Source organism: Haliaeetus leucocephalus, unplaced genomic scaffold (genome assembly GCF_000737465.1).
Source record: "Haliaeetus leucocephalus isolate CR32 unplaced genomic scaffold, Haliaeetus_leucocephalus-4.0 Scaffold526, whole genome shotgun sequence".
Lineage (NCBI taxonomy): Eukaryota > Metazoa > Chordata > Aves > Accipitriformes > Accipitridae > Haliaeetus > Haliaeetus leucocephalus.
In genome coordinates this window covers 3,277,306-3,298,222 of record NW_010972962.1, presented here as the reverse complement: position 1 = coordinate 3,298,222, position 20,917 = coordinate 3,277,306, and the positions used below count along the sequence as shown (strand labels likewise).

At 46.6% G+C, this 20,917-nt stretch overlaps 1 protein-coding gene across 1 annotated transcript in view; it reads right to left on the bottom strand.

Moving 5' to 3' along the window:
- The window catches only part of PKDCC (protein kinase domain containing, cytoplasmic), a gene marked incomplete at its 5' end in the record, with an annotated part of 37,748 nt that overhangs the window by 16,179 nt on the left and 652 nt on the right, over positions 1 to 20,917 (bottom strand). The window contains 2 exons of the mRNA XM_010576532.1: positions 2,435 to 2,706; positions 5,796 to 5,918. Coding sequence (XP_010574834.1) covers positions 2,435 to 2,706; positions 5,796 to 5,918 — 395 coding nt within the window. The remainder of the gene's footprint in view (positions 1 to 2,434; positions 2,707 to 5,795; positions 5,919 to 20,917) is intronic.

Sequence of the window (20,917 nt, the reverse complement as noted above, 5' to 3'; positions counted from 1 at the left end):
ATAAATAATTTGTCTGGTAAATTTTACCTCACTTTTTTTGCTTAGAGATTATCCATAAAGCAGAGTCTGACTGAATGTGAATTGCAAAAATTCAGTGCCTGTCTTTTACTTTGCTAAATGCTGGATGAATGCGAGTCACGGAGGTTCTTGTTTTTCTGTGGCTATAGAAATATACAACTTGTTCTAATGCAAACACCCACATGTGAAACTCTGACGTGTAGAGACACTTGTGCCTGCACAACTTAATTGCAGGAACATTTATTATTCATCGATCGCAGGGCCAGTGGCATCCTTTGTGATCTGCGTAACGCAGATTGTCAGACCCTTTTGCATTTGTTCCTACAGCCTTTTTTTTTCCTGTCTTTTTTCTTTTTGGGAACTATCTGATCTTAAGAACCATCAATGACGGAGAATTAATCTCAGCCATTGGTTAATAGTTCAAAATATTAAATCATTATCCTTACTTTTAAAACTGAAAATTGTTCCTCCAAACATTTGGAGGAAAACCCATAGAGACACATTTGTGACAGAAGGTAACCATCTGAAAGTCACGATGGGCCAGTCCTTGCATAGTAGAGTTTTTTTCAGAATGTTCTTTCCTTTAATTATTTACCTCATAAAGAAACCAGCTAGATAGGCTAATTACACTTTCAAGGCTAGTGCCTGCTATATTTTAAAATTACAAGGGGTTTGTGCATTGTTTGACATATTGCTGCTTTTGACTTCTACCTAACAGCACCAGCAACCCTTTACTGAGGGCAATCTCTAACCCTACAGCAACAGAGTGCGTCCGTGAAAATACGAAATTTAGTAGCCTACCCCTAACGAAGTGAGGATTTAGCTTTCCAAGACAAGTGTACAGAGTTTGTTGCTAAAGCCCTAGCACGGGTGGTCGCAGCCTACTATAGCATGAATCTGCTGTTGAACAAAACCTCACTGTCTCTATCAAATTAAGCAAAAGCAGGGGCTGAAAGCACTGGGGCACTGTGCGTGTGCTACAGAGTGGTGCGCGGTTCAAAGGCAATACTAAGAACTGTAATAGAAAAAGACCACTTCCTTCAGCGAGACCAGCAACCTGCCGCAAGCCCACCACACCGCAGACAGATCCCCACTTACAACTGAGATGGATGGGTGCCTATTAAAGGTTTCTTAGCCAGACCAGTAAAATGGTCTTAACCAAAAGCTAGCAAGCTAAGCAAGATCTTTAAGCCAAGCAAATGGAAATGGAAAATTTTGGAGGACACACTAAAAACTGCGCTGCACAACTGCAGAGGGCTGTCATGTGGTGCAGCCCATTTCAGTGTGGTCAGCTAATGCAACACACATGCTGGTGAGCACCCTGGGACCAAAGCAGAAGACTCTCTTTGGAGCAGCCTCTCCTCGCTGTGGTCTGGCAGGCAGTGAACGGCACGATGCTTGAAAGGGAACTCTAAGAAATAAGCACACCATTACGGCATTGCTTTGAGATCCTCCATCCTCCTGTCTGGATCGGACCAGGCGGCTGCCTGCCCCAGCAGCGTCCATCAGCCGGAGCGGCGGCAGGAGCGTGGCACCGAGCGTCGGCCACGGGCTCCCCAGAAAGTGGCGACACGGCTCCCCCAGCACCCCGCACAGCCCTCCGAGGGAAGCGATGGCCGACGGGGGAGAGCCAAGACCACAAGCGCAAAGCCATCGCCCAGAAGGACTCCGCTGTAAATTCAGAGAAGCCCTTAAAATCAAATTTGGAAGACAGACGGGACCTACGCGTCCCCCATTGCGGGCACGGCGCTGCCACGGAGCGGGAGCAGCACCGGGAGCGAGTCCCTCAGCGTCTGCCTGTGCAGAGAAGGGGGCTGCGGGCAGAGGGGCAAAAGGGAGCACCCCTTGCTTTCAAAGGTTTGGGATTATGCCCCAGTTCGTCAGCAACTGAGGGTCTCGGTGGCCCCGCGGCTGCACCGGTGCCTGTTATAACCCTACCATGGCAGGCTCTGGTGAGGCAGAGAGCATCGAGCCAGAGCGCAGGATGAGAGCCCAGCGTTTCTCTGCATCTGAAGACAGCTCTTTGCTCAGCTGGTGGTGAAAAACGTGTCACGACCCCTCTTAACTCACACCGAAGAAGAGCTGCCTGAATGACCTCACCACAGAGCTAACGGGCCCCCAACTCCACAGGCACCTCTGTTTCACTCCTGTGAAAATCTCTACTTGTGTGAAGAATTCAGTGGGATTAAGCCAATGTAAAATTAGACCAAGTGGTGAATCACACTCAAAGTATGCAAAACAATTCCAAAGTTATAAATGCTATGCATTTTCACAAATGAAACAATTATTCATGGCTTGACTTACTCTTGGGTAACGGTTCTGAGACAATATGTACTTGTTGATGTGAATAACTATAAAGGATGCGGGAGACTTTTTGCCTGCTTTCAATTTTCTTTTACCTTATCCGATCACGCACCTATAGGCATTGTAGAGATTCCTCTTTTCATTCATACTCTGACACCGTCCCTCAACCGAACAGGGCAGTGTGAAGTTCCTCGCAGGGAATTCCATGAAGCAGTCGCTGTTACTGGTGCAAGAGCTCTCCTCAATGCTGGCATCATCCAGATCCGTCACCTTCAGTTCCCCATCCACGATCACAAACTGCCGAGGGCGAAAATCCAGTAACGTCACAGAGCCAAGAGGAGAGTGAGCCAAATAATGCAGAAGCCGAACTAAGCTGAGACAAATCTGAAATGCAAAAAACGTAGGTACCTTGCGTTATTTTCTCAGTACAAAGTATATAAATGAAACCACTTTAGCTGAAGATATATCCATAAATATATGACTTAATATAAGTGTTTTAACTTATTCTCAAAACTGAATCTTGCAACTAAGGTATTTTTCATAGGATTAACATAGCTGATTGTAAAACCCTTAGAGACTTGAAACAAAAATAAGCTTCTTTACCAGCGCTTTCCCACACTATTCTTGACGCAGGGCTTATTGTTGCTATTCTTACTTTTAAGAGAAAGAAAAGCATTAACTTTTAATAACACATTACGCACAGGCCTTGACCACGCAGCCTGATTCTGCTCTTTTACAAACTCCAGGTCTGGAAGTTTTGGCCGGACAACTCTGCACCCACACCTGGAGCTCCAACTCCAGACAGTGTCTGTATTGCCTCCATACTGATCCTGCCTTTTGACTGCTTTTATAATTTTTTTTCCACTGGTTCCGCTCATGTTTGCCTTTTTCCAGGGGAAAAGGAAGCAAATTCCCAGAAAGAGGAACCCCACAGCTCCTCCGTAACTCTTTGTTGTGCCTCAAGGTGAGTATGTCCACCTGCCTTGGTAGGTCTACCTTGATGGACCCTCATGTGCCACTTTGAGGCTGATGCTGCACTTTTCAGCTGCAGGTTAAAAATCTGAGTAACTATTACTAGACAGCAAACTCAACGAACGTTGAACTCAGCCCCCTTACCAAAGGACTGGTTTCAATTCCCGCATTCCTTTAGAGTCCACTATGTAATATATTAATCTAAATGTAGCATTATTATGAACACAGTTAAATACTGGAATTTTTATTCTACATGTTAAATTAATAACAGGTCTCATTCAGTCTAGCAAGCTTTTTATTGTTTATACATAATCTTTGTTTTCTGTTAAAATTCGCTGTTAAGGCCACGTGCATTGAAGTAGTCAAATCCAAATTCAGTCTCGGGGCATAAATGGTATACTTAGGGGAGCACCTAAATGCACCCTTCGTAAGAAAGCTGAGCGTGTCTGAAGTTATCCCGCACAGACCCTTCTCCTGTGGGACATTAGGACTACCTTAACACTTCTATAATCATTTCCCTGCTTGACAAGACTAGAACATTTTTAACCTACTTACAGCATACCACAGTTCACATGGAGATGCCTGTAGGTGTAGATGAACACAGGCCTGGTTATGGGACGCCAGACTTGACCACCCTTTCCTTCCTCTGGAAGGACACAGGATTCATGTATGTGCCATCCTGCAACACGCTGTATATAAAAGGCACATCCAGCCCTAACTAACCTATAATACACATATCTTCAATTGCCAATGAACCCAGAATTTAGCTTGGATAAAAACACAGGTTGTCATCTGAAATTATTGCCTTTTTTCAAATGCCAAAAAGCCCCCGCTCCTGCACTGGGAACCTCTGCGACCAGCCCCGACAGGCTGCTGCCCTGTGTACCCGCTGCCAGGCTGGGACTGCAAATGCCCCCGTACAACAAGCTTTAAGCACACAGATGAAGGCTTTGCTCAGTACCACACACCTCTGCTGAGCGCAGAGGTGCCGATCTTGGGAGAAGCTAACTGCCGAGTCCTTCAACAGAAGGAAATTATTATCCGTAGGAATAAGGTCAAATATTTACGCAGTCATTTTTGGGACTGGACCACAAACAAGTCTCACGTATCAAGATGTGATTTTACTTCCTCCTTCTTCTCTGCCTTAGTTGCGTCCTAGACAAGCTAATGAGCCTGATGTTATCTGAGACTTCATTAGAGCAGTCATAGGAATATTTCATCTATAATTCCACCTCTGAGAATCAGCTCAGCACCTTCATCTAATTCTCCTTCATCTCCCTTTGCAATTGCTCACTCAGAAAACCCAGGCTGGAAGGAAACTTCCCTGTTTATTACCCATAATCTAACATATCTCTTGGTCATTCACTTTGTACGTAGTTGCCGTCACAGTCCGTTATTTGCATTCCCTGGATGAGACGAGCCGAAGACAGGTCCTGTACTTCAGGAGCCGTGACAAGTACCTCTACTGCTTATTAAGACGGTACTTCTTCCAGGAAAAGGGAGCTGAAGCCTAGCGGAGGGAACACGCTTGTTCCATCTGTATTAGTAAAATAAACTCTGCCAGGGAACATTCCTGGGCACAGAAACTTAATCCCACATGCACACTTGCTAGCACAGTCTCTGGCCCGGGTTTGACAGGACCGAGGCTGTTCTCCCGCAGTCCCCAGACGTGACCCAGAAGGCAGCACAGCCCAGGGACCGTTTCTGACCAGCATCCTGCGTGCAGCCACCCGGCCTTCAGAGTGCAAGAATGCGATAGTACAGACGTGGGCTGCACCTTGCTGGTTCGCCTCCAAGATCAGTCAGGCACACTTTTAGTTTTCTGGTACAGATGTAGCCATGCAATCCAAAGTGGTTTAGATGAAGACTGCTGCTGCCTTGCAACGTCTTAAGGAGTTAACCTCAGCCGACAGCACATCCCAATATACACGGAGCGAGACAGCGCTGTCTTGATCAAAGCATTGCTGCAGTCTGGCTTCATTTTGGACAAATTAAGTGTGACCTTCGTGCTCCTGGTAAACTGCCAACGTGGTGGATAACCTGGCTTTGAGATCTGTGTACGTTTATTTCAATATTCCCCCAGTAAAAGACAAACAGAGCAGGAAGCAGTAGAAAACAATTCTAAAACCAACCTATGATAAGGATCAGGAGAGAAATATAACATCCTTCTATTGTTTAAATCCCAGTTGCAGAGCACAACGCTCAACACCAAAAATCCTGGGCCTCGAGCTTTAACAAGTAAGCAATGTTTGAAGATATCATGTAAAAATCATATAACCAGCTACATTTAGATAACATCAACAGACAAAATAGCATGATATCTTAAACACTGCAGAAAGGGAGTGCTGAAAGTTGTTTCTAAACCAGGATGTAATCATATGCAAAGCAAATGGTTAATAAATGTGAATTGCACTGCATAGTACATAACCCCTGCTTCATCCCTGATGTTATTTTGTATTCATCACTCTCTTAAAAGTCCTTTTAAAACAGTTGTTACTCACTCGAAATCTGTCTTCCCAGGAAGTCTGTAAAAGCTGAATCATCTCTAAAGGCGAGCCTAGTTCAGTGATGGTCGTCAGTGTGTCTGGGATGTCATTGCTATCTTGGTAGCAATAGCCATAGAGCTGAAAAAAATCACAACCGGGCAATATCAGTGTAACGTATCTCAGCAAGCTTTTACGTTTCTCTATGGATGAGGTGCAAAGTAAGCATTTCTTACAAGGCTCTGAGCTCCACACATTGTCTTGGCTTGAAGTCACCCCCCAATAGCTTTTGTGTCCTCCCATTTGAGGAACACTCTCTCAAAAGTCCCAAATTAGCTAGCAGAGTTTCCTGGGGGCATCATACAGCACAAGGCCAGTGACGTGCCCCCTGCATACCCCTCCGTACAGGCTCTTATCTCAGTGAATGTTCTATTGGGTTTGCGTGGCAAGGTTTTGGCAGCGAGGGGGTTACAGGGGTGGCTTCTGTGAGAAGCCGCTAGAAGCTTCCCCCATGGCCGACAGAGCCAATGCCAGCCAGCTCCAAGTCAGACCCGCCGCTGGCCAAGGCCAAGCCCATCAGCGACGGTGGCAGCACCTCTGGGATAACAGATTTAAGAAGGGGGGGGAAACCAAACACCTGAGCAATTGCAGCCAGGAGAGAGGAGTGGGAATACGTGAGAGAAACAACCCTGCAGACCCCCAGGTCAGTGAAGAAGGAGGGGGAGGAGGTGCTCCAGGTGCTGGAGCAGATTCCCCTGCAGCCCATGGGGAAGACCATGGTGAGGCAGGCTGTCCCCCTGCAGCCCACGGAGGTCCACGGTGGAGCAGATATCCACCTGCAGCCCGGGGAGGACCCCACGCCAAAGCAGGTGGGTGTCTGAAGGAGGCTGTGACCCCGGGGAAAGCCCACGCTGGACCAGGTTCCTGGCAGGACCTCTGGACCCGTGGACAGAGGAGCCCACACTGGAGCAGGTTTGCTGGCAGGACTTGTGACCCCATGGGGACCCACACTGGAGCAGTCTGTGCCTGAAGGACTGCAGCCCACGGAAGGGACCCACGCTGGAGCAGTTCGTGAAGAACTGCAACCCATGGGAAGGACTCATGTTGGGGAAGTTCATGGAGGACTGTCTCCTGTGGGAGGGACCCCACGCTGGAGCAGAGGAAGAGTGTGAGGAGTCCTGCCCCTGAGGAGGAAGGAGCGGCAGAGACAACGTGTGATGAACTGACCCCAACCCCCATTCCCCGTCCCCCTGCGCCACTGGGAGGGAGGAGGTAGACAACACCAGGAGTGGAGTTGTGCCCAGCAAGAAGAGAGGGGTGGGGAGAAGGTGTTTTAAGATTTGGGTTTATTTCTCATTACCCTACTCTGATTTGACTGGTAATAAACTAAATGAATTTCCCCAAGTCAAGTCTGTTTTGCCCGTGATGGTAATTGGTGAGTGATCTCTCCCTGTCCTTATCTTGACCCACGAGCCTTTCATTATATTTTCTCTCCCCTGTCCAATTGAGAAGGGGAGCGACACAGTGGCTTTGGTGGGCACCTGGCATCCAGCCAGGGTCAAACTACCACAAATGTTTAAGAAAAACATATCATAGTTTAAAATATCAATGAATGCAGAAACAGAATTCTATCTGAGGAAAATTAGTTTAGCCTATGCAGTATCTGGCTAAATAAGACTGATTTTCTGCTTAAAAGACATCACAAAGTAGCTTTTAATGACAGTTCCCATAGGACTACTTTTTGTGCATTGAGTGGCAATGTGTATTTCAATGACATGGTAGCTTGAAAAGCAATTGAAATGCCAGAATTTATCTTTTCCCAGCCAGAAATTGCTTCTCGCTATACTTGATGGACTTTTGTGGGCAGTACCTTTAAAGAAGGGCAAATACTCCAAAATATTATCTGCCAGTAGCTTCATCAATTTAAAAGCATTTAAATGGCAATTTTGATCTATGCTCCAGCTCTTTCTTGTATTTGCTTTCCAAGGACATTTGAATGATTAATTTTCACTTGCATAAATAATTGCACAAGAATATTTAAAGACTGTGGAGAAGAGATGTCTTGCTTTATATGGAGTGGGACAACATCTGACAGGGCTGGGGGACGGGCTTTTACAAACTCCCTGCCAAGCCCTGGCAGAGAGGCAGTTAAATGAGCCTGATAAGGATCTGATTGCAACTTTCCAGCCCAAACAGCATGCACATGAAATAAAATTAAATGTAATCTCTGCCCCCAGTCAAATAAACCATACAGGAAAAGGGTCTGTGTGAAAAGGCAGCATTAAAAAATGTCCTGCTGCTATTCCTCACTGCCTTGCCCTGAATTAACTTTTCAAACCTCTTTTAGTTTTAAAAAGCTCAGGGAAGATGATGGAGGTCTCCTCTGAGCTGAGGGGACTCAGATATGGCCCTGCAGCAGGCAGCAGGCTCATGCAGACAGGAACGAGGTCCAACCCTAATTCACCAGGAAAGCAGGGAGCCTGCCCAGATTGCCATCGCTGGAGGGAGCAGGGTGAGGCTGAACATAACCACTGCAAGCAGATTTGAGTATCAAGCACATTCTTACGGCTTGTGACCCTCCCAGCCAGAAAAGCAAAGACCAGGCTAAAGTCAGCAAATACGGAATTTGTTATGAACTGTTCTGCTAGCTCTGACTGTAGCTGTCTACATTTGAAGGAAAAAGGGGTGCCGAAAAATGTAAAAGAAGTAAATGTTTTTCTTTTTGGTGTAAAAATGGTGCTGTATTTCAAAACAGCTGCTTAAGCATGGATGTTAACCTAAACAGAAAAAGAGCTAGAAGATTTTATTTTAAAACATGCCGAAAAGATTTTGGCATCGATGCACAACAGAGAATTTGTGATAGATGCCGATATGAACATTTGAAATAGGAAAAGGGACCTTTCTCTTTACTGCCACAACCATGACAAAGATTGCAACGGCAATCATTTCTTCATCTAGAGCCATTCAGACCAGACTTGGGTTTGTTCCTTATCATCTCTGACACCATTTTGGTGCAGCTTGATGGGAGTTAAATCTTCGTGTGCTGCAAACTGTCTTACAGGATTGCATCAGCACAATTCTGTTCAAGCCTTCTGAACTAAGAAAAAATGAAATTAAATGAAAATATTGAATACAATATATATCTCTTCTCAGAGACAAGCTGGATTTGGCAGTTCTTACTAGGTATTTCACGTCTCTCTTGGGTGGGGGCAGACTAAGGAGGCAGGATGAAGCTCGGTAGGTTTGAAAACCCTCGCTTCTGAGTGTCAAAATCTAACATCTGTTTTTGTATCATCTGCAGAGTTCAGCTCTTGTCTTTAGCACAGTAGCACTGTCTGTTGGGGAAAAAGCCATAAGGGAAATGAGCAAGCAAGCCAGACTGGGAAAGGACAGTCTAGCAATAACTGCTGGTTCACAGTAACACTGCATACAAAAAAGATATCAGTCTTCATTAGACATTCTCAATGTTTGTGAAAACCATTCCAGTAATAGAAATACGGAAGACGAATGACAATTATACATACCTTTGATTACAAAAACGTAATACATACATATCTGTACACACAAAATATTGATAAATTAGTCTATTTATGTCCATATGAACACATAAGTAGAAATTAATTACAGTATCTATTTGTGTCTATTTTATCTCAATCCATGAATGCCAATAGTAATAATAATGATTTAGACTTGTTCTCAGAGAGCTGAAACTTTGCTCCTAAGTAATTCTTTCATTTTAGTATCCAATTTGTACCTTGACAAAAGTCTTCACTGCCTGAGTAGCTGGATATTTGGTGTATATTTTACTATATTAATACCCATTTAATCACTTCAGTCATTGTGGAAGCTTAAATGACCCGATCCAGTTTTGGTTTCATATTAAATTGCTCTTTATTCTCATAAGAAGATTTTCTTGCATGAGTACTGCTGAACTTAATCAATCTCACAAGCTGAAAAACACAGTACAGTGCAAGTTAGTGTAGGTCTAACTCAAAAAATATATAATCTAACCTGAGCTCTTTATTGTTTTTACTTAAGTGAAACCTCTCCAGATGCAGTGTTATTACATAATTATATAGAGTTATAAAAGCACAGAAGTCTGAGATATAAAGGATTTATTGGGCCACATTTATACTTTTCTAAACGAACTCCTGAAACTAAATGCAAAAGTGCACATGTAATTACATGGCCATATTTGTATGTGCAATTACGATGATTACAAACTGGGCAAGTCCCAACAGCCAGTTAAGCATCTAAAATGGTTACATTCATCCCCTCCTGATGAACCACCAGCCAGCATACAGATGTTACAAAATACAGAATATATATAGATGCAAAATATTCCAAGACAGTAATTCTTAGGCCTTCCATTCAAGAAGCCAACTTATTAAGACATAGAAACAAATACAGAGGTACTACCCAAAATACTTTTTCTTTTTCCCCTTCCTTTTGTTTTTGTCCAATCCATTTTAAGGTCTGAAATGAGACAAAATGGTTTGTATTCCCGGACGGTGAAGTAAGAAACAGATAGCTGGATGCATACAATAACAAGAAAAATAACCACACGGGGAAACTGAATATAGCTGGAAGCAAAAGATGAGCCAAAATATCTCCTCTATCTGAAATTCTATTAGGTTGGACATCATTCTCAGCGTCGCAAAGCTACACTTTAGATATATTCAGGAGTGATGGTTTTCATACGCCTTTTCAGTATGGTTCCAATTAAATGAATGGAAAGAAATACAATCCCACATCTTTTTGCTATCTCGAGTCGCTGCATTTAAATGCCACCCTAGTATATTTTTGTGTAGAATCTAATAGCAAACAGTCGCAATATCGGGATGCCTTTCTGTCTGTTTAGAAAAAAGTAGGCCAGATATGAAATGTTGACTTGTTGTCACATCGTGTGCCGTAATTCATTTTGAGTAGCCCTGTTTACCAAACCCTTCCCTCGCTGTTTGCATTTTCTCAGTCATAAAGGCTGGGTCCTGCATTAGTCTTTACGTACCCAAAACCTGCACTGACTGCCACAGTTTTTAGGCATGCTGGCCATACAGGGTCAGCCCCTGCGGAAGTTATATTGCTTTGTAGAAGCCCATGTCCCTACAGCCGGCCAGTTCACCTCCCTTTACAACTCCTTTTACTACAAATTATGGGGACAGAGGTGCCCCTTTCAGAGGAGGGGGGGGGGGGGGGGAGGAGGGCGAAAGCAGAGGTCAGCCCCTACACAAAAGCCGACAAGCTTACTGAATAAAAACACAAAATAAAGGAGCTTATTAAGCTGTCATCAGCAGGGTAAGTCTGTGCAAACAACGAGCCCTCTTGCATTAGCGTAGGCACCCTAGCCACATTTTCAGAAAAATAAATGTCAAGCCAGAACCTCGCCAAAGTGTTACACTTCTTTTATAGAGGTTGCTCAGTGGGGAATGGTAGGACCAGCCACCTTTCCCAGCCAGAGCTCCCCCGGCTCTGCCCTGCTGCCCGGCTGCGGCAGACCCGCTGCCCCGGCTACTGGAGGGCAAAACCCCCCCGTATAGATCATGCAATTTCCCTAAATATTACAACACCATGTGAATCTTTTTCTTTGCCTTGACAGCTTTTAACCCTCAATGTTCACAATCTTTAGATTTTCTCTACAACCACAAAAGCTGGAAATTTCCCCATTTTTTCTTTAATGAACATGAGATTTCTGTGAGTCCAAGAACAGGAACTTTGAGAACACTATTACCAGCTGTAATATAAGTGACAGGCTCAATTGCATTACACTAGAAGTAATTTCTAGAAACCTAATTCTTATCTCTTTTAATTTGGACTTGCCCAAACTTACTACAGTAAGGCCTAACTGCTGCCCACAGTACAAAAGTGCAATTAAAAAAATCTCACTTTTACGAAGAGCAACAGTAGTCAACACTGGCCACAGACTTTCTTTTCAAAAATACAAGGACACAAGGTAGGTTACCTAATCAAAACTGGTTGTGTCGAGATTGTATTTTGTACTGGCTTGGCGCCCTCGGGAAATAAAAAGCTCCTACTGACATCGGTAGCCATTTGATGAGGCATTTGTGTGAGCTGCTACATGTCAAAACCAGCACAGCACATTTTAGAAGCTCTTGCTACTTTATTGCTATCATCAAAGTGAATGTAATATTTTTTATGCAACCAATTCTTGGATTCACCTTTCATTCCTGGAGCTCTGGGACAGTCCCTGCAAGAGCAAGAACTCCCAGCACTGTCTGATACAGCTGTGATTTACCAATCCATGATTTGAGATGTTTATATCACTCTAAGATCTATTCATCCCTCGGGTTTTAAATATTTCCCTTCATCACTGATGGTATATACATATATAAATATACACATATATACACACAAGCACATAGATATGTATATATTTGTGTATATATGGCATATAAATGTATATGAGTGTTTCTATGTATAATATATACACATTATATCTGCATCTATATTTTAATGTTTTATATATTTTTAAAATATGCATTAAAATATAGTAAAATATTGTTTTATATTGCCACACCTACTAAGCCCAAAAACATCTGGAAACCTGAAACATGCATCTCCCTAGAAAAAGGGTGAGTTCCCTGAAAGGCCTAAACTTAATAAAGATCAATCCAGTGTCAACCTTCCTGCTACAGGATATATAGAGATGGTGCATGAGAAGTGAATTGATTTTCCTCACTGAAATCTAGCAATCAAGCCCTGCCAAGTGCTGAGCTTCACTGGAAACAGACTTTCATACAGGGCATCCCCAGGACCATGCAGAAACTTTTAAGAGCAGGACCAAAACTGTATGCTGACAGCTGTGAGGCAGGATTTCCTCTGCTGCTGGATACTAGAACCGAGAGCAAGCAGTGGGTAATTCAAATATTAAACTCTAAATTCAGAGCTCTGCCTAGGCTTTTCTTTATAAATACATTATTATGATTAGCATTAAACTCCGGCAGAGCTAGAAGGTACCAGAATCTCGTACCTGGCACTGTTACTAAACATGGAAGTTCATTAATAGAAAAATTGGAATGTATTATTTAGAAACACACGCGTATGTATGTCTAACCACCTCTGTCGGTACACCCACAGAGATCCACAGATATCTCCATATATTTTATATGCATGTGTGTGTATACATACCCATATATACCTGCTGTGCTGACACATATTATGCTGGCTATAATCTTATGATTTAGTAATGTTAACTCCCTTTTACTCTCCCTGCTTTCCTTATACTCTGAAGTGGAAAATTCTTCTAAAAACATTCACAGTGCTTTGAATTTGCATTGCACTGCACAAGCTCAAGGCCCAACCCTGCAAATATTTAGTCACACAAGTAGCCTACTCTTGTAAAGCCTTCCAGTGAAGACAAATAGATCAGCTCATACAACCATGATTTCAATGGAAACGGGCTGATATCACTGGAGGGGGAGTTCATTATCTTGCAAATAGCCAGAGCAGAAGCCCCCCTGCCCTCCATCCACAGCCACTGCATTCAGTTCCACTGCACCTAAAGTTTAACCCTTCGTTATGACATGATTTTGGACTAGAAAACTATCAAATAACCTCTGTGCATTCCATGTCCAGAAAAGCTTGACTTAGATTCATTAGACATGTCTGTATAATTCTTCTTTCTAAGGTATCTGAGTCATATCACTGTGTACTTCATCATAGTGAGCTTTAAAATAAGTTTGGAGTCTATCTGCAGCTACATAGTCCAAGAAAGAAGTAACATTTTCCAAATCATATTGTTCCAAATTTGGCCTAGAACAATATAAAATACCCATGTTTGGTGTCTGCTACCTAAACTGAGTGGTTCAGCTGAGTGTGACAAAAAATAACAACTCCTTTAAAATTAGTCTAGAGACAATATTACTATTAGCACGGTGCCTGTGAGAACTAGTTCTTGTCAAGTTTTTTCATGGCCATCACAGACATGAAAAGTTGCAATCAGAGTTAGATGCCACAAGGCATCTACCTGAACCATCAGATGACCGTGTTGGTGCAAAAATCCATGAAAGAGACCTCCAAAAACCCCAGCCTGTATATCTGACACAGACACTTAATAAATCAGGACTGCAAGACTTCCAAGTATGGCCCCAGCTCACGCCCAAGTCCACCAACGCTCTCTGTGTCCGTGCGGCGAGCAGAGGGCCGGAGGATCAGAGCTCTGCCAGCCCTGGAGTGCTCTCCCACGGGTCATCTCCTGCCTCCTTGGCCAACCACCACAGCCCTACCTGCCCTTCCCAAAATATGGCTGCAACTGGAAGAGAGAGCATGTACAAAAGGGCCACAATGATCCGTTGCAAGGATAGAAGAGAATATTTCAGTTGGAAGGGATCTACAACAATCATCTAGTACAACTTCCTGACCGCTTCAGGGCTGACCAGAAGTTAAAGCATGTTATTAAGGGCATTGTCCAAATGCCTCTTAAACACTGATGGGCTTGGGGCACTGACCAGCCCTCTAGGAAGCCTGTTCCAGTGTTTGACCACCACGCTGGTAAAGAAATGCTTCCTAAAGTCAAGTGTGAACCCCCCCGGTGCAGCTTTGAACCATTCCCACGCACCCTATCAATGGATACCAGGGAGAAGAGGTTTACCTAGCTACCCCACGCTTGGATGGGGTGGGGAGTGAAAGGAGAAGCTCTAAAAACCACGTTGCAATTCTGCCCTGGTCATAACTAATTTCCAGGCCAGGATATGGATGTGGCGGAGCGGCCTTGTTCACTCATTGTGGCTCCCATGAAAAAAGGCAAGCAGCAAGAGAGAACTTGATCATACCCACAGCATCCCATGGTGACTGGTGATCTCCCCAAGCCGCCGCACAGAAGAAACAGTGCTGGGCTCCCCTGAAGGAAACTGGATGAGGTTGCAAGTCGTCAGCTCCCATAAAGGAGGCAGAAATTCAAACCAGAGTCTTCTGGAACGATTTACATGGCACATAAAACTGAGAAGCAATCATAGAAATCATTCAACAAATGATTGGGATTAGTTTTATGAATGCTGCTTTCAAAAGGATGGACGATGTAACCCTTTTAACTTGCGTGATGGCACGTGCCTTATGGAAAGCTGCTCCTGCCAACAGCTTTGCAAGTTGAACTGACTCTGCCATCCCATGCAATTCAATGGGAAAAAAAACATTATTTGGTGACTTCAGCACCAAGACATACAGCTTCCCTTCCAGTAACACGAACAGTTAGAGTTGGTTTGCAATTGTACCAGCTCTGCGCTTCCAGCAGCTCTGGAGTTCTTGTTAACAGATCCTTTCTTCACTCTTAAAAGTGCAGGATAACATCTGGGCCTTTTGGGAAGCAGTCTCGCAATAAAGAAGCACTTTGTGTAATTCTTCTTTCCTCGCCAAACCGCATCCGTCTGCTCTCTCTGCCCTTCTCCACTCCACCCCAAGCTCCTTGGGGCTGTGGGGACATCTGTTAGCAGCAGCGAGCTGTCTCCACTGAGCCATCAGTAGGTGGCACTGCCTGCTTTTTTCTCTCCACCCACGTCAGTGTCCAGTGCTGACACCCTATATCGACCACCACTAACAACTTTGAAGGATGCCCCAGTGACTCCGACACCTCATCTCCTGCAAGGTGTGTCTACAGGAATGTCAAGCAGTGGAGAGTCCGGGACAAAGGCGCAGCTTCATCTCTGCTCGCTGGGCAGTGGTGGTGGCAGCTTTTCCAGAGGAAGGAGGTGCCCAGCAAGCGGTGCAAACCTCTCCTGCTACCTCAACAGGATTTGGCAGGCTCATCTGCCACTGCTGAAGTTCCTCTGATCCTAATGCCTGTTAAACAGATGGTGTCAGCCTGGTCTTGCACCGTGTGTGGTGGCCTCATTCATCTTTAGACAACCTGTCCCAAGAGCAGCTCAAATGAGCTACTTCAGAAAAGCTTTACAAAAAAATCCCGGTCTAAAAGGACTCTCCTACTTGCAGCAATCCCCTACCGATGACTGCATGTGGAGCACGTAGTCAGACCCCAGCCAGCCCCAGCCCCAGCCTGGAAGGTTAATTCTCATTAGGTGCTTGGTTTTGAAAAGTTTGCTCCCAAGAGCTGTGAACCTCTGCTGCCCCATCCAAAATTCAGAATGACAAATTCTCCACATAGTCACCCACCACCTGGTATCAGCAACCACAGCACTCTTCTCAGGCCAGCAGTTCCCAAAGTTGTCATGGTCAAACTCTAGCCAACTGCAGATCAAGGCTTGTTGCTGGGAATCCTGCACCATTGCCACCACAAAGGGGATTCAATGCCCACCCACTGGCAACAGGGAAGAGGTCCCTGAGTAGCTGTTTCCACCACGGCTTGATCTCCCCTTCCCCCCTCCTTTCTGTGAAAACAACTGTGGATTCATGCAAGCAGGATGGGGAAGGACCAGACCTTCAACAGTCCGTGCACTCCCTACGCAAATGTATTTGCACTGGAAATTAATTGTATATTGGCTTTCTTCAGACTTGGAAAGACTGTCTACTTCCACTTGGAATACGCAAACTGTATACAAAGCATTACTATTTTAATTCTCACATTAAAATGAAAACTGCCCTATCCTGCTGGCTATGCATATGTATAGGGAAACCATCAGGGTAAAATGTCTGTTAATTATCACATGTAAAGAAAAGAAAATCTTATCTAAAAATAGGTATTTAAAAATATCATGACCGGCTAGCACATCTTAAGTCTACCGAACTTGTCGACACCAAATGATGTATTATTTTCAGTACTATTTTATTCAGTGAATTTTCTAAGTGATAAATATTCTCACTGTAATCCTGACCATTTAAAACAAATTAATAATAAAATGTGCTAGTCCTAACGGAACCAATTCATATAGAAACTGCTTTCACATCATAACTTGGATGGTGACTTTTTTAGTGTGGATGCCATCCCAGTATTTCGTCTGCGTGTCTTAACTTTACGCTAAAGCTAAATAAGCCACATGAAACGCCTTGTCTGGGCAGTCAGCAAACCACTGGTTCTGTCAGCAGCTGGTGTCTTCCATTGGCTTCAGACAAAGCCAACCGTTTTCCTTGAGCTTTTGTGTTTGTTTTTAAGAAAGCGGTAGCTTCTTCTTAAATGAATCATTGTGAACTCACACTACCAGTGCTGATAAATAGCTGTCACAGAAATAAGCTTGCACTCTTCCAACCGTCTGCAGTTTCAAACCTTCCCTCCCTTCTCTTCAGCTTCAGTAAGGCAAAGAAAGAAAAGAATTCCTCCAAAGAGCCACTTATGCCCATGAATGGCAACACCCCTACTTCTGATACTCCAGGGCTATAATTACATTATTACAGTAAATCAAACATTGCCTTTGTGTCTTTACAATCGCGCTCATTGTTTGAAATTAACTGCAAATGGTTTGATTTTCTTTTCTTCCTCAAATACGGGCAGGGAGGAATTAAAGCACACTAAATCATCTTCCCCACTAAAACGCACAGAAAGCCAGGATTCAGACAGCAGCATTTGAACTTTGCAAGAAAAGAAACCGCAGCACGGAGGGAAAGGAAGAGATCAGGCACCGAATTTGACACAGAGCGACTGCAAAGCAATTAGCGGGCCGCTAAATCCTCTGTTACAATAAATCACTGACCCAGTTCCCCCTCTTCCCCAGTGCCCTTCATTATAAAATCAACTTTAATGAACTACCCCTCTCTTCCCCACTCCAAAGAAAATATATTTTCAGTGCAGCCTGCACCTGCCCTTCCCAGCGGCTGCCTCGCCAGGGAGCCTCGGGCAGCCCCAGCAAGCGGCAGTGGGCCGGGGGCTGCCCCAGACTGCAGGGGCCAGGGGGGCGATGGCACTTGGGCAGCATACAGGCGCTTTTAGTGATGGGCAGAGCACGTAAATAAAAAATAGGAAGGCAAGCTGCCTTCGCCTCGGCGTTGGCTAACGCGAAACCTCTCTCTCTCTTGACGGTTTTCCTCGTTTCTTTTGATAGACTTGATTTGCCAGATCTGCCGGAGCTGACGCATCTGGCTCCTTCCCCAGGCGGAGGGCACGGTGGACATGTCAACATGTTGTCTGAAGGCAGGGGTACTTTCTGGAAAGAGCTCTTTTCCCCTCTATCATACATTGTACAATAACCAAGCCTTTTAAAAGGATGGCGGGGAAGAAGAAAAAAAAAAAAAAAGCTGATTTTGACAAGAGACAGGCCAGAATGGGAACTGCTGAGACAGTAAAGAACAAGCCTGTTATCTTACAAACTACACTTCAGGCTGTCAGCTGCCAGAGATTTACAGGAAAACCCCCTTTCCTAGGACTGAACCTACCCGAAACTTCATTTCCAGCAGAAGAAACTCACGAACGCATTCACCCCGAATAGCCCCTGACCGGGGCCGGGGATGCTCGGGAGCGGCGGGGCGCGGGGGAGGACAAGGCAGCCCGGGGGAGGGCGGCCGCCGCCGCCGCCGCGCCGCTCCCCTGCCCGCGGCGGCCCTACAGCGTGCGTGGATGGCTCCCCGGGTGCCGGGGCCGCTTCCCCCGCTTCTGCTCCCCCCAGCCCACGGCGTGGGGAGGCGGGGGAAGACCTCCGGCCGGCCCCAAGCAGCCCCGGTTCGTCTCCAGCCCCGGGCGGGGCGGGGAGCTGCGGGGATCCCGCCGGCTCCGGCCGGGACGGCGCTCGCAGGTGGCAGCGGGGGCGGGTGCCGGCTCCCGCAGAGGCCGGGAGGGAAAAGCATCGGCCGCCTCCGTGCCCCAAGCCCTCCCGGCTCCCCCCGCGCTGCCCCGAGCCGGGGCTGCTGCAGGCTGCCCGCCAGCCCTGCCCGCCCGCAGCGCAGGAGGGTGGCACGTCCGTCGAGCTATTTATAGCAGCCGGCTCGTATTTGGGTATGCCGGGAGCCGCCGGGGCGGGGGGGTGAGGAGCAAAAAAGAGGTAAGGAGCAAAGGCAGAAAAGCTCCCGGCCTTGGCTGGCCCAGCAGATGTGTCGCGCCTTCGGCATCTGTAGGCAGCGTGGGTCCTACTGCTCCAATGAAAGCTGAAGCGCCTGTCAAAAGCCAGAAGAGGGGAGGAGATGCTGGCTTTTGAACCGATTTCCTCCGCCTCGGCAGCAAACCCTGGACAGTGATTTCTAAGCCCTGGGCCGGCTGCCGCTGAAAACAAGCTAAAAAGCAGTCCTGACGTCGCTAGATCCTGTCCCCTTTGAGATGTTAACAGGGACGTAATTAATAAATTTCCCGTTGCTCGCTGGTGCCCGTTTTCTGCACCGGTTTTACGACTCCGGCGTGCCACCAGAGACCTATTCCTGGCCCACACAGCTGCCCCGACTGTGCCTAGATAAAGCCTGTCAGGGCGATTTTTATAGTCTCCCTTCAAGGTAATGTCTTATCAAAGGTTTAGCCCTCGCTCACGCCGCAGGAACCTCGGCCCGTGCCTCTCTAGAATGAAAAACGTTAAACAAACTGTGGGCGACGTACGGGGGCTCAGGGCTCTTCTGATCCCAGCCAGGCAGCTCCGTCAGGGGCTGATGGAGCCGGAGGGCAGACAAAGGAAGAGGCGATGACAAAATCGGAACGAAACCGAAAACATGTTTCTGATTTAAGTGCAATCTATTTTTAAATTGGGTGGCATGTAAATATGAAGCCCTAATTAACACGCGGGATTTTTGCCCATGAGAGCATTTTCCCAGCACGGAGGCTGGGCGTGTTTCTCCTCCCGGCGCTCGTGGAAGCGCCTGCTCGTCCTCCGGCAGCTCCAGCCCCGGCCCTCCGCGCCGAGGGACACCCCACATCTCGCCTTCGCTTCCCCCTCCGGAGCCCACCCGACCTCAGGAAACGGAGGAGCGAATGACTGCGGGTCCCCCGAGCTCCGCTGCAGAGGGAGCGGGGCTGCCGGCAGCTGCCAGCCCGCTGCCGGGGGTCCCCCCTGCCCGCACACGCGGAAACACCGCGGCGGCTGCTGCTGCCCGGGACCCTTCACGGACAACGCAGCCCCCTTCCATTTTGTGAGAGGATTGATCCAAATCAACGGCAAATGAACCTTTCCAGAGCAGAAAACTACACACGAGTAACACGGGGAAGAGCCACTAGCGCCTACTAAAATGATCCGCGACTTTAAAAACACACGCTTCAAGCTCAACCTGGCCAACTCGCTTCCACTGAGCAAGAAAAACAGTCTTGGGGGAAGAAAAAATCCCCATAGCGTTTACAACTGTAGGGTGTATTTCCTGCTGTCAACTCAATCAGTAACGATGGCTGCACCCAAGCACGGGTTTCCCAAGAAGAATTCATCACAGCAACAGAGGAGCAACTAACATCCTTACTAGGAGCACAGCTTTTTGTAGTTTGCCAGATGTTGTTCTCCCCATGTATTATAGTTAGACCTGGCACCACAGAGGAAAGAATATGGAAATAGGAAGGAAGGAAGGAAGGTTGGTTAATATCTATTTTCTTGTGGATAAACCATGACCACCCTTTCTTTGAACAGTATATGAAACTCGAGAGCTTTGATCGCTGGGATCTGAAGTTCTCGTGGGGGAGCTGGTACTCCTGCTGCTGCTGCTGAAGAAGAAACACAAAACTCCTTTACTCGATTCAGTTCAAAAAACACCTACTGTGAGACCGTCTGGTCTAACGTTCATTTTTTATTCTACTGCAACGCTCACGCTACGCGAAACGCAATAGGAATTTCCATACCAGCATTTACATCCAAATGGACCCGTTGAGATTCATGCTGATGTGTAACAGTCCTACTATGCAGCCCTTCTGGCAAGTGCCGCGGTGTCGGCGCACTGACTAACAGGACTAACACTCGGCCTCTCCCAGTTGTTACCCCGTGGGCTGCTCCCCGTGCCGGGGCTGCGCGTACCCGGCGCGGCGCCGCGGAAGGGGCAGCGCCCGCCGGGAGCCGCCGCGGCCGGGGTGCCCCCCTCTGCCTCCTGCTCTCCAGGGGTGCCGCAGCAAGCGGCGCTTGCATTCTAGACGGCCTTTATTTCCCACTAGTGTGGGGAGTGCTTTTGAATCGCCGAGTCCTTCCTCAGCTCTCGCCCTCGCGCCCTTCCTCACCTGGGTATTAATTCCGCGGGCGAGGAAGAGCGATCGGAAAGCAAGCCGCAAGGCCGGCCGTGGCGGGCGGATGCCGGCCAGGTTAGCCCCGCTCCAGGCGGCAGGGGCGATGCCCCGCGTCCCGCACCTTGCCCCG